The 14,948-nt window shown below is 39.4% G+C and overlaps 1 protein-coding gene across 3 annotated transcripts in view; it reads right to left on the bottom strand.

Annotated features, from left to right (window-relative positions):
- Nucleotides 1-14,091, bottom strand: part of LOC103716452 (Metallopeptidase M24 family protein) — a 34,030-nt gene extending 19,939 nt beyond the window's left edge. Inside the window, exons 1-5 of one of the 3 annotated variants that reach the window (XM_089930460.1) lie at nt 13,620-14,091; nt 11,056-11,181; nt 10,794-10,913; nt 4,182-4,464; nt 2,977-3,149 (exon numbers count right to left, since the gene is read on the bottom strand). In XM_089930460.1, the coding sequence (XP_089786586.1) occupies nt 2,977-3,149; nt 4,182-4,464; nt 10,794-10,834 (497 nt within the window). In that variant the 5' untranslated portion in view covers nt 10,835-10,913; nt 11,056-11,181; nt 13,620-14,091. The remainder of the gene's footprint in view (nt 1-2,976; nt 3,150-4,181; nt 4,465-10,793; nt 10,914-11,055; nt 11,182-13,619) is intronic. The other 2 variants (XM_008804453.6, XM_008804454.6) reach the window with 2 other exon arrangements.
- Between the last annotated feature and the right edge of the window lie 857 nt (nt 14,092-14,948).

The raw sequence follows: 14,948 nt of genomic DNA, 5'->3' as shown, positions 1-14,948 counted from the left end.
CCATGAAAAAGAGTAAACTATCAGATCTCTGGAGATACTGAATTTAGCTTTATGCGCAGCGGTGCATATGCTTCCCCTCGAGTTATCTCTGCTATGCAAATAAAGCGGCTACTCAAAAAGGGGAATATGGCATATATCGCCACGGTAGTGGATACCAAACAATCAGACCAAAGATTGGAGGATATCCCAGTAGTGAATGAATACCCTGATGTCTTTTCGAAAGATCTTCCTGGCTTGCCACCAGATAGAGAGATTGAATTTGTAATTGATTTGATTTCCAATACCACACTAATCTCCAAAACCTCCTATAGAATGGCTCCAGCTGAAATGAAAGAATTGAAGAAGCAGTTGCAAGATCTGCTTGATAAAGCTTTCATTCGACCTAGTGTGTCACCTTGGGGAGCTCCACTATTGTTTGTAAAGAAGAAAGATGGAAGTTTGAGGTTATGTATTAGGAGATAAATAAATAAAGTGACAGTGAAGATAAATAAAGTTTGAGGTTATGTATTAATTATTAGGAGATAAATAAAGTGACAGTGAAGAAAAAGTAGCCTCTACCAAGAATTGATGACCTATTTGATCAGTTAAAGGGTGCTCAGGTATTCTCCAAAATTGACGTCGTTCTGGGTACCATCAATTAAAGATAAGGGCTGAAGATGTGTCTAAGACTACTTTTCATACTCGGTATGGGCACTATGAATTTTTGGTCATGCCCTTTGGGCTGACAAATGCCCCTACAGCTTTTATGGATCTGAGAATAGGGTGTTTAGGGCCTTTTTAGATAAATTTGTGGTGGTCTTTATTGATGATATCTTAATTTATTCCGAAAGTCAGGCCGAGCATGAGCAGCATTTGAGGATAGTACTAAAAACCCTAAGATAGGAGCAACTGTATGGTAAATTGAAGAAAAATGAATTCTGGTTAGACAGTGTGATGTTCTTAGGACATGTGATATCTAAAGAGAGAATCTATGTGGACCCAAAGAAGGTTGAAGCGGTGGTCAACTAGAGCAGGCCAAATAGTGTTTCTGAAATTCGTAGTTTTTTGAACCTAGCTGGGTATTACAAACAATTTGTTGAGGGTTTTTTCTCCATTGCTGCACCTTTAACTCGACTAACTCGTAAAGAAGTTAAGTTTGAGTGGTCAGATAAATGTGAACAGAGCTTCCAGGAGCTTAAGCAACACTTGGTGTCAGCCCCCATCCTTACCTTTCCTTCTAGTGGTGAAGGTTATATCATCTACAATGATGCTTCAAGAAAAGGATTGGGTTGTGTGCTGATGCAGAATGATAAGGTGATTACTTATGCCTCTCGACAGTTTAAGCCATATGAGGAGAATTACTCCACTCATGATCTTGAACTTACTGCTGTTGTGTTTGCATTGAAAATCTGGAGACATTACTTATATGGTGAATCTTGTAAGGTGCATACGGATCACAAAAGTCTAAAATATCTCTTTACTCAAAAGAAACTTAAAATGAGACAGAGAAGATGGTTAGAGTTGATGAAAGATTATGATTTGTCTATACATTACCATTTGAGAAAAGCTAATGTGGTAGCTATGAGAAGATAATCCACTGGTAGTATTGCTGCTTTACTCACCTCTCGAAGGGAAATTTTCGAAGATTTGAGGAAAGCAGAAATCGAGGTATGTTGGCATGATCTTGATGCACATTTGGCAAATCTATGTGTCCAACCTACCTTGATAAAGAGGATCAGGATTGCTCAAGCAGATGACCCTCAATTGCAAAAGATTAAAAGTGACATTGAGTCGAGTTCTCAGTCAGACTTCAGACTTCATGAGGATGGATCATTGAGATTCAGGAACAGAATTCGTATTCCAAATGACTCTGATTTAAAGAGAGAAATTATGAGGGAAGCTCATAATACTGGATATACAGTGCATCCTGGGAGTACTAAGATGTAGACGGATTTGAAAAATATATTTTGGTGGAATAACATGAAGAGAAAAATTGCATAGTTTGTAGCTCAGTGTTTGACTTGTCAGCAGGTTAAGGCAGAACACCAGAGACCGGCAGGATTGTTACATCCCCTTTCAATTCCTGAATGGAAGTGGGAACACATCACAATGGACTTCGTCTCTGGGTTGCCTCGTACTCCTAAATGTTATGATGCTATATGGGTGATTGTAGATAGATTGACTAATTCAGCACACTTTTTCGCATTCAAAATGGAAATGACACTGAAAAAGTTTGCGGAGCTCTATATTGAGCAGATAGTAAGGTTGCATGGAGTACCCATATCCATTGTTTCCGTTAGGGACTTGCGGTTTGTATCTCACTTTTGGGATAGTCTGCATAAAGCTTTGGAGATTACTCTCAGCTTTAGCACAGCTTTCCACCCTCAGACTAATGGCCAGTCGGAAAGAACCATTCAGATCTTGAAAAATATGCTAAGGGCTTGTGTGATTGATATGAGAAGCTCTTGGGACCGTCACTTGCCTTTAGTTGAGTTTGCATATAATAATAGTTACTAGGCAAGTATTCAGATGGCACCTTATAAGGCACTGTATGGGAGAAAGTGCAGATCTTGTAGGGCCAATCTATAAAGTGGTCTGGTCAGAGAAATATAGCTCTAGCTTATAAATATATACACGTAGATAGACATATAAATGTAGGTTTAGTCATGACCTGGTCGGAGAAATATAGCTCTAGCTGTAAATATATACGAGCAGAAAAACATATAAATGTAGGTTTACTCAAGACACCTGTTCGCTTTAAGGACCATGCTGCTACAATCACTACTTTCTACTCATATCTTTTTTATACATGAAACTGCATAATATGCATAAATTCTAATTAACAAAATGAGAAGAATGGTTCGCGTAGAACAAACATATACGTGAATAAGAATATTAAAACATCGACCACCATTTGGAAGTAACATCAAGCACTAAATAGATATCAGAGACAAGAAGTAGTTTCAACAAGCAATAGCTTCATATTCACAAGATTACCTTTCTATTTCAGAAAGAATGGATTCATATGGTTTCAATTCTACTCCAGCACTTTTCAGGTGGTCCATTACTTCCTTGGTGACTTTAGCCTCATCAATAAACAGTTTAGCACCGTCGATCTCCACAATTAAGTAAGAATAGAACACAGGTGAATGTGGAACATCATTTCCTCTCTACACAATATAAAGGTGGGATGCATCCATCAGTCGAATAATTACAATGATGCATATCATATTAATGGAAAATCAAGACAAGATAGAAAATTTTGAAAAATAAGTCAAAATATCATGCTAAAGGGCACATGGTATTTTAAACAAATTTTCTTTGACATGATGTGGAAACCTCCTATATATCTCTATAAAAGATAATCATATATAGGAAAATCATTTTCAATGAGCCAATTGCTATGGATTTACCCTATTGATATCTGGACCACTTAGATACTATCACGTTGCATTTATTAGTGCTTCTGCACCCAAAAACCTTTCACTATTGCATATAAGACACAAATCAAAGTACTTGTATCATTAAATATGGTAGGAGCTACCATGACTTTGATTATACACACAACCACATGAGGTATCATACCAAAAGAGTAATAAATACAACTTACAGTGTTGAAAAATAATTTGCTAGAATCTATACAATATATCTAGATATACTGTAGCAAATCTTTGGGCACCTCCCCATGCATATACATGCTCACACATGTACCTAAGAAAAAAGATATGGAAATGGGTTTTTTCCAATACACATATTGGACTGGATACAAATACTATATACAGACATGTAACTCCTAATGCACAAGTGTTTTTCCCCCTTATGACTTCTACATGTAACCCTCCGCCTGAGATTTTTATGCCCTTAACAATTGAATGCATCTGAAGATAATATTAACTACCATCCGCGTGAAACATAATATTCAGCATATCATATCAAAAAAAATTCAGCTTCCAGTTAATTCATATGCTCCAAATTAAAGTGAAAGCTTTAAATCATAAAAATATCTACCAACAAACATGTTCAAATGGCATAGGAACTTCCAAAAAAGTATAAAATCAAAATCAAACAACACAAAGCAAAATGCTCATGAGATGCTATCACACATTATAATCAAGAAAAGTCAGCAAGCAGTATTTTGCTTATCATCTAATGTTATGACATCACTTGGCAAATAGCATGATAGAATGGGTTAGAAAGTTTACCATATTTAAGAGCCAGGCAACTTCATCAAGCATTGATATAACAATAGCTGTACAACCAGTTTCAATCAGTTCAGATCTTAATGAAGACAATTTTGCTGAGACATCTACACCAGCATACTTAATATCATGGACTCTTGTTGGTTTCATGGGAGGTTTTGGTCTTGATTTCCCCCAAATCTCATCAACAAGATTATAGCCGTATATAAAAACTAATTCATGATTCTTCTTGGAAATTGCCTCCTTCAGTTCCTCTGCTGCATCAGAAGAAAAAAGAAACTGCTCCCTTCAAAAGTCATAAAGGACATGGCGTTATAGGAAATGCAAGTGTGATGAGAAAAATTATTACAACTTTGAAAATGAAAATTGTATATTATGAGAAATAAACTGAAATTTGATTACTCTGCAAATCCTAATAAATGGTTAATATATGGCATAAGATCGCCATGTCTGAAAACTCAGCACAAAATATAAAGAGAATAACGAGATCTTGCAAACTTTTACCTCGAACACATAAGGTGCTGAAAAGCTACAATTCTCGATATGTTGATTAACAGTTGTGTGCAGGAATAGTACATAGCTGAAGTAAAAAATTGAGGGTTAAATTTTTGTCATTTGAATATCAAAACTACAGAGTACATAAAAGGTCTTTCCATTATGTTGGCATTGATGCCATTAGAACGGACGGCTAGGCGCAAGGTCCGCCGAACCGGTACCAGAACCTATGTACGGACGAAACCAGCAAGCTCTTTTTTTTTTTTTGAGTATTCAAGAATATTTAATTGGTAATCACTCTTTTTGGACTTTTTCAATGATTTTAAGTCAAATTTGATATTTTTTTGGTATTTTCTTGATTCTTTTTAATATTTTTATGATCCCGATTTAACCTAAATGATGTATTTTATTATTTTTAAATGATACAAATCATAAAATGATTAGTGAGATGTTGCATGCTACAAAAAATAACATAAAATATCCTCAAATCAAGTAGTGACATGAAAATTATAAAATAATACAATTAATTACATACATGTAAAGTACAACATACATACCAATATCTAAAATCATGTCGAGTGGCGATGACTCTTGTAGATATCCGGATCATCAGCATAATCAGAAAGCACATCAACCCATCCCTCTAACCAAGTAGCATTGTAGTCTTGTACGTTCATCCCATAAGGAACACGTATCAGGTTATAAGCACTCTAAAATCCCTTGCTAAAACTGGCTCTGAGAGCTGTCCTCTAGCTGATAATACGGCTGTGGAGGGATCCATCCGAATATGCCAACAGCAAAATCCAACCCATGAGATTCTCTAGGCTGCGTAGGGTAGTAGCCACCGGAAGATGCCTCAGATGCACCATATTCATATTCGTATGGGCTATAAGCTGATCCAAAATACGACTCGGAACCTAATACATCTACGGATCCTACTCTACGTGTAAGGTCATCTGCAGTTACATCATGTCCTCCTGAATAACCTCGAGAATCCTGTCTTCTATATGCAATCGTATCATCCGGGCTCTACCAGATCGTGAATCGAAGACCACCCAGCGGTCATGTCTCATAATCAATGGTCTTCGGTCCTCCACTCTCTTCCGGGCCAGCAGATCCATAACCATCAAAACTGTCATCGCTGCTACTCCTGGACTCTAAATTTGAGTGTACTGACTCCTCCTCAACACTTTCGATTAGGGCTGCAGGTGCCTTTTGTTTTTTCTCTTTTGGTGTGCTAGGCAGCTGCCCCCTTTCTGTGGTTGATCAGCTGAAAGAATGCGTGGAATATTGTGCTCAGCCCATTGCCCTGCATCGATCCTAGCATCCCTAGCTATGAAAATGGTCGGTTGTGGAGGCGATCCTCGCTCATCAAGCTCTGACTCCTGTTGCTGGCCCATAAGCTATCCGATCATAGGATCATCCTCATCATCAACGAAAGCACTATGGATCGAATCTATATACTTAAGGTTCACTTCCTCCTAAATGCACTTCAGCCTCAACCTCATATTGTAATGAATATATACAAGATCGTTGAGGTGCTTCTGTGTCAAACAATTCCTCTACTTGCTATGGATGAAGGCGAAAGTGGACCAATTGCACTCACAACTACTCGAGGAGACCGTCTAAAAGAGGATCTGTATAGCTAACCGCTTAAAATTTCTTGCAAATAGCCCAAAATGAATCCACCATTCAGCTACAAAAATATTGAAAAAATTAGATATAAAATAGTATCATATTAGTAACCATATAACGCCAGATAAATGTCCTTCTGATATATAACATACTTGAATTCATCTTTTCTTACTTACGACAGCTATTGAGACTCCAAAGTTGCCACTACCCTCTCTACATATTTTAGTCTGTGAAAAAAACCGTTAATAATAGAAGATAACAATTACTTACACATGTCACTTAAGTTAACTTACCTCTTCTAGATATAGATCTGCGACTTCTAGATCATGCTCCATCTTGTAACTGACATTACGTAAAGCGGCCAGAAGTTCATCATTCATATCGATTCCAACTACATTGTACTAAAACCGAGAGTTATAGTCTTAATAAAATTATATAAGTACAGGAACAATCTAATTTTTAATGTTCTTGCTTACCTGTTAGATGCAAGTTCCTACCCATCTGATAGTCCCACCGCCGCTCAATGATGCCGATGTGCTCCTAAGCATGGGCTAGATCTGCCTCAGTGATCTGAGTCTTTATCCTCTCCATCATGTGATATAGAAAGCTCATATTGGGATACCTCTTACTGTCCACGGCCCAAAATACTTCATACGCTGGTCTCATAGCCTTCACTATCACAATAGCCCGCTGTCAGAATGTTTACCTCGTCACCAAGCCCTCGACACTACTTTCTTCAATACCGACCCTTGCACATCTACTTTTCTGCTACTTGAGACTGACAAACATCTGACGTAGGATTGCTTTCTTCTAAAAAAGCTATCAAGCACAACGTAATTAATAGCAAACCATGTGACTTCTAGTCTCAAAATCTCTTCTCTGCATACCTCCTCATCAGTGAAAGGACCCATATATGGTTGTAAATATACCTAGTGCCGGTTTGAGCTGTGTCCATTGTCTGCTGCACCCTACGAATTTTCACAATATCCATCCACATGAGGTCGATACAATGTGCAACACATGGAGTCCAGAAAATATGTAGCCGTCGGTCCATTAAAATCTCTCCGACGACCTTATATTGTGGCCCATTATTAGTGATGACATGCATGATATTTCTCTCCACCCTGGTCAATCACCTCCTCCATCAATTTGAGAATGTACTCAGCGTCGTACACCTCCTCCATCAATTTGAGAATGTACTCAGCGTCGTACACCTCCTCCATCAACAGACTTATTGAAAAAAATCTTTGTATCACAGTATGTCAAAAAGTTGATGCTCCGCCTGGTAGGATCGGCTAACCATCGCACATTACAGTCGGTCCATATGTGGGCCACTTGCTCTTATAGAAGGCAATCCATTTCTCTAGCTCCTTATTACTATCAAGAAGCTCACCGTAGATATTCTTTGGCCCTGAAGGATCTACACCGGAACTGACTATCTATATGGCGAAAATGGCATACCTGTAGTACGTATTATCTGTCACATTCACTGGGATGTGGCTGAAGTAAAACCAGAATTCAATAGCTCACCATATATCCTTCTTCTTATCCTTCTTCAGTATTGAGTCAACTCTCCACTGCTTCGAATCTTTGTTAGAGAAGGCATGTGGATCTAAATCATGAATTCGTGCTCGCCACATTCGCACCGAGTCTTCACCGAGCCAGTCGCCACATGACTCCTTGCACATTATATCAACCTCATGTTGATGTACATTGCAACGATTCATAGGGTGAAGCAGACAGTGGAGACAACCAAACCATCACCAGGTATATTTATAACCATACGCGAGTCCTTTCACTGATGAGGGGTATGCAGGAGGAGAGATCTTGAGATCAGAAGTCACAGTTTGCTACCAACTATGTTGCACTTGATAGCCTTCTTAAAAAAAGCGGCCCTACGTCAGATGTTTCTGTCCCGAGTGGCACAAAAGTAGATATTTGAGGGCCAGCACGGAATGGAGCAGTGTCGAGGACTTGGTGACGAAGCAGACATTCTGGTAGCAGGCCATTGTAATAGTGAAGGCTATCATACCATTGTATGAAGTGCTTCGGGCCGTGGACAGTGAGAGGTACCCCCAGATGGGCTTTCTATATCACATGATGGAGGACAAAGACTCAGATCATGGAGGCAGATCCAGCCCATGCCCAGAAGTACATCGGCATCATTGAGCGACGGTGGAACTACCAGATGGGTAGAAAGTTGCATCTAGCAGGTAAGCAAGAATATTAAAAATTAGACTGCTTCTGTACTTGTATAATCTTTACTAAGACAATAATGAACTCTATGTGCAGCATACTATCTGAATTCTAAACCCTCAGTTCCAGTACAGTGTAGTTGGAATCGATATAAATGACGAACTTCTGGCCGCTCTACGTAATATCATTTACTAGATGGAGCTTGATCCAGAAATTGCGGCCCTATGTCTAGAAGATGTAAGTTAACTTAAGTGACATGTGTAAGTTAATTGGTATCTTCTATTACTAACATAGTACAACATGTTTCTTTTTCACAGATCAAAAAATTTAAAGAGCGCATCGACAGCTTCGGGGTCTCGACAGCTGTCGTAAATAAGAAAAGTATGAATTCCAGTATGTTACATGTCAGGAGGACATTTATCTGACATTATATGGTTACTACTATGATACTATTTTATATATATATTTTCTCAATATTTCTGCAGCTGAATGGTGGATTCATTTTGGACTGTCCGCGAGTAATCTTAAGCGGCTAGCTATCCAATTTTCTCGAGTGGCTGTGAGCAAAACTGGTCTACCTTCGCCCATCCACAATAAGCAAAAAAATTGTTTGACACAGAAGCACCTCAACGACCTTGTATATACATTACAATCTAAGGTTGAGGCTGAAGTGCATGCCGAAAGAAGTGGACCTCAAGTATACAGATCTGATCTATAGTGCTTTCGTTGATGATGAGAATGATCCTATAATCGAATGGCTTGTGGGCCAGTAGCAGAAGCCAGAGCTTGATAAGCAAGGATCGCCTCCACAATCGGTCAGTTTCGTAGCCAGTGACACTAGGATTGATGCAGGGCAATGGACTGAGCATAATATTTCATGCATTCTTCCAACTAATTGACCACAATCACAACTACAGGAGAGCCAGTCACCATATGACTCCTTGGCCGGGTCAGATTTTGCTGTCGGCATATTCGAATAGCCCTCCACAGCCGTTTATCAGACAAAGAATAGCTTTCAGAGCCAGAGCTTCAGCGAGAGATCCGATGGTGCTTATAACCCGATGTGCATTCTTTATGGGATGGACGGACAAAACTACAACGCCGCCTGGTTAGAAGGGTGGGTTGATGTGCCTCCTGATTATGCTGATGATCCGGATATCTATGAGAAGCATCGCCACTTGACCTGATTTTAAATATCGGGCGTGCCAGTATGGAACCACACCCTACCCGTACCGGTACCGGTTCGGTACCGAACCCGACTGTCGACCGGTACTGGTTCGCCGGACCTTGTAAACAACAGTATATGCATATGCTTATGTTGTCTATTATTTTTTGATATTGGTCTAACACAAAAAATCAAATAGGTTTTTTTCATTCAAATAGGCTAACATCAAACTTTGATCAATCATGGTTGAGGCGTCAAGCTAACATTCTCATAGAATTTACTACATAATCACTTCCGTTAACTGAATTATTCATAAACGACCATACCAGAAACTAAATCCATTATAACTAGTGTCTGATCTCTATAACATTTTCAGTATCCTGTTTGGGGAGTTGAAGAACCTAACAACCGCTATTCTCTCTAGTTTCTTATAGAAAAGTTACAAGAACACAGCTATCGAGACTCCAATATGTACCGTATGGGACAAACATCAAAATGGTAAGAATTTTAGCATCTGATTTTTGTGTTCGATCAGCTTTGCTCCAATCAACTACTAGATGATGGTGAACTTTTTTTTTATTTCAAACCTAGACATTTTTGTAATCTTTTTCTTTGGTTTTGTTTTGTAGAGAAAAAAAGGTAGAGTCCATAGACCCTTAATGCCATGTAGACTGTTCCATGAAAAACTTTTGCAAATTGAACTGAGAAGAAGTGATGCACATTAGCTAATTGATTTACAATTGAACTAGAAAAAGTATATGATCAGCACTTCGGGGTCATCGACTTAGGTCTATCTGCAAATAATTCAAAAAAAAACAAAAACAAAAACAAAAGCATGTACATAGCTAATCTAAGTATTTAGTCAAAAGAACATGTCATTTGCATCAGTTAGAAAAATTTGATAAAGTGATTACATTTTTCTAAAATAATGTTCAATACTAAAAAGTTAATATGACACCAAATAACCTAAAGACTCACAGAAATCTTAGACATCGGGTATCATCAAGAATGTACAAAAGGAACAAAACATATTATTCAACCACATCAAACATTTGATTGGTTATCATAAAATTCTGAAACCAAATTACTGTTACAACACCATTAAGAGGTGAAATGAAACTCACAGGATCAATGCCAACTCTGCAACCAGGAGCCAAGACATCATTGAGCCACTCAGGAGTTGTAGGAACGCCAAGATTTCCACTGCGCATAAGCTTCCAATCACAACTCAGCTGCTTCTCGGCCTATTCATCATAATTATAAAAAATTGGCATTCCAAGTGCAATCAATATGCAAATAAAAGCTAATTCTTCAACATTATCAATGCAAATTTTAAAGTAAACATCAAGTTTTGTTTTGGAAATATCTAAAATGTGGATTTATTACCTGAAGAAAATATCGGCCATCAGTCCATAGAGCAGCCTTCTCTTTCGTTACTACAGCAGTACCAGCACTACCAGTAAAGCCTGTTATATAGGCTCGTCGCATGAAACATTCAGCAATGAACTCACTCTAGAAACCACAGCAACAGACATGGCGTAAAGACTATTTGTGTTGGGAAAATCAAATCAATTTTACCAACTTCCACGCTAATGTTAAAAATATGCTAAAGATGTAAAAAATATTAAACAAGCTCCTCACATGTTATAATGTGATTCTTTACCTGTTCCATATATACAATTAGAACCAGCCCATCATGACACTGGAACAATCTTAATACTCTCATGGCTAAGAACTATAGCTAAAGTGAAAAATCATAGTTAAATAGATTTTTAAAAAATCCCATATAAGGACCTCCAGAAATTTCACTTTATACACCTCAGTTGATCATTGTCTTTTGTGACCTGAAACAAGCATTACCATGCAGGAATATCCTTGGAGAGTAAATTGAATATTCATAATTTAAAAACTAACTAAATACACAGTTATTTATAAAATATTGATACGAACTTCATGCAATGAAACCTAAAAGCCACATAATCCTCTCCTAACCCCCAACACCTGCACACACAACTCACAACTCCCACACCCTCAATTACGCTACTTTCTTAATGTCATAAAATTTTTCATCATTCCTGGCATATTTAACATTCCTTCAACTTTAAAAATTCACATGTTAAGGATGGCATGTTTCCTGAATTCTTAAAATTCTAAAAGCCAAAATCTTGCAAATAAATAATTTCTACTCTTAAAATTGAGTTTAGGAAAAGAACCATCTTTTCCTATCTAATTTCTTTTATATCTTGTCTCTCTAGACGCAATGTTGCTCAAACCATTATGCCTAATAGGTTTAAAGAGTACTAAAGTGACTACAAGATTCAACTGAAGGCAATAGAGAAAGAGGTTACATCCAAAGGATAAATAGTTTTTGCATATTGTTATAGAAAGGAATGTAAAGCATCCTAGAAAAATACATATTTAAGGATGATCTTTAGAGATCGCATCATGTGGAATACAAACAGAACATCAAAGTTTACTTGACAATGCCACAAACTTCCAAACTAGGATACAGATGCAGGAGCATATACAGTTTCAAGAAAAAGGGAATAAAGCCGCGGGGTGGGGGTAAGGGGGGATAAATTATGCATATTTTGCATCAAATAGAATAAAGCATACTAGAATAAACCGATAAATATTAAGGATGATTCGAAGAAATTGCACCATATTGTCTGCAATCAATATTGAGGTTTTCCTGGCAATGCTAGGAGCTTTCTAACCCAGGAAATAAATTCAAGAGAATCTTTAGCTAAAATTGGAAAAAACAATACAATAAAGAGATAGTTTTATTTCTCTCTTCAATTATTTGTTTTGCAAGATTTTTAATTCTTTCAAGAGATACGCATCATTTTTACTTGGCTCTCTGAATTTTCTTAGTTAATCCATGAGAAATCAGGAAGACTGGGGTGCCAATGCAAGACAAGGGGAGGAAAAATTGAATCTAAGAAGGACATAACTGATTACGAAAAAAAAGTTAAACAATTTAGCAGGAGAGAAAATTGCAGTTTAATTCATGGTTTTGAATGTTTATTTCCCGGGCACATGGAAGGCTAAAGCTATTTTGTGATTGATCTCCTCAAGTTCTATACCAAACCAACAAGAATGCATATAAGATCAAAGCTAAGAAGTTATTGGGGTTTCAGTGGCCTTTAATGCAGAAATTCAAAGTTTTTTAAGATCAAAGCTAAGAAGACACAATGAACACATCAGCCAACCAGCAGCAACCAACGTGGATAAGTGGAAAAAGGGCCAGAAGGCATCCTTATCCTTTACTACGAAATTGGAGAGGTCTTAATCCATCTCATTCATGTTAGAAAACAAAAGTTTTACTTGGTTTTATAAGGAATAGTTGACATTTTCAAACTGTTTCTGGGTGTGTTGGACAAGGTATTAAATCCTATTTTGTTTGTTCATCGATGGGTTCTTGCACTTGGGGTTATTTCATGCTTGTTTTTTTTTTTTTTGGGTACAACGGCCGCTCACACATATCGTGTGCGGGTAAGGCCGATAGAATCAGAGAAAAGTAAATGTACAGGGCGTGGGGCACCTCGGCGGTGTCGACCAAATGAAACCTCCAGCATGGTGGGTTACTTCATGCTTGTTCTCTGAAACTTTCTTAAGAAGTTTTTCACGTATACAATTGATAAGAAACAGGGAGAAACCTAATAATGCGACCCCCTCCTCCACCCCGAAAAAAACAAAAACAAGAAAAGGAACGGAATCACTAATATCAACTGGCTCCTCCACAGTCTCCCAGGTTCAAGAGTCAGTTTCATCCAAATTGTATTAACCATCCAGATCTAGTTATAAGGAGAAGGGGCAAGGAACGATATCCTAAATTACTTCAATAACATCTAGTCCAGCTACTTTCTTTAACGTCTAATTTTTATATAAACAGAATCAAGAACCGTATAGCACGTTGGAGTTCTCGATAAGGAAGGGAAAACCCTAACCTGGTGGGCGTCCTGAGAGGGGATTATATAAACGTCGATCCCGATACCGGGCCTGGAGAAGAGCTCGCGGAGCGCTCGAAGCTTATCGTCCTCGGTGAGGCTCCCGCTGGATTGCTTCTTCCGGAGCTCCGACGACGGCCGGGCGATGATCCCGTCGCCGAAGCTCCGTGCGGCGACGGAGAGCCGGAGATAGCGGGGTCTCAGGGCAACGCAGCGCCGCGTGTGGAGCTCGCCAAGAAAGGGGACGGAGAGGGCCAGGAAGCGGAACCCGGGCGGCCGGAGGCGGGAGGCGGGGCGGGAGAAGAAAGCGGAGAGAGGGGAGGAGGAGGCGGCCGCCGCTTCCATCGGAGAGGAGGAAACGATGAACGGCTTGATTAGACTAGGGGAGTGGAGTAGCTTGGAGCGGAGGCAGAGAGGAGGAAGCGCTGGCGATAAGAACCAAGTGGCAACCCGGCCTCTCTTTTTTCTTTTCTTTTTTTTTTTTTGACCGATACTTTATAAATTATAATGTACGAAAACATCCACTAAAAATAAAAAAAACACAAGCTCACGGTGTGCATGTGGCAGCTCCCCCTCTCCTAACTATAGAATGTACCTTAAGTGGTGGGCCGCATAAGCAATCACCAGTCGGCCGCCTAGTTGGCTTTTTTGAATACATGCTTGGCCTAGAAAGCACACCCCATCTCTTATCACCATCCCCATGTCCCGGATCAGATGGTGGTCCGTGCTCTCGCCCCTCAGCCCCCCCGAATCTATCTGATAACCGTGGCTAAATCGCCCTCTAGGATAATCAAACTGGCCTGCAGCACCTTCCGTGCATGTTGGAGACCTGCCCAGGCAACCTGCAACTCCGCCTCGGGAACTGACGTGTCAAACAACTAGCAGCCACCCGCTGCCACCACTCTAGAGTGCGGGCTCTGTATAACAAAGCCCGCACCGCCCCGCATATCTCTATCTAGTATCGATCCATCGAAGTTGACTTTGAGGAAGCTCGGGGATGGGGGATCCCAGGTGAAAGACACCGTCTGAGGAGCTGCCTGAGCAGAGAGGGAACTTCAGGTGTTCCGAGTTGTCAAAGATCTATCTAAAGAAAGGATGGGTATGATCTCTGTCGCCTGTACTCGAGCGGACTCCGCAACAAACCTCGGTGACACCTTGCACTCTCCGAACGTACAAGCGTTCCTTGCCAACCAGATCTGTTGCGCAGTGCAAGTCGCTCTAATGGCCTCCTGACATGTCTGCGAACTGGCCAACCATTGTCGATCACCTATAGAAACTGCAGCCTCTCACTTCAGGCCTCTTGCGGGATTCCTGTTCACTGCCATGTCG

The sequence above is a fragment of the Phoenix dactylifera genome, chromosome 1 (assembly GCF_051530095.1).
Source record: "Phoenix dactylifera cultivar Ajwa chromosome 1, Ajwa_hap1_PhDact_Kaust_v1.1, whole genome shotgun sequence".
Classification (NCBI taxonomy): domain Eukaryota; kingdom Viridiplantae; phylum Streptophyta; class Magnoliopsida; order Arecales; family Arecaceae; genus Phoenix; species Phoenix dactylifera.
This window is presented reverse-complemented; position numbering and strand designations above follow the sequence as displayed.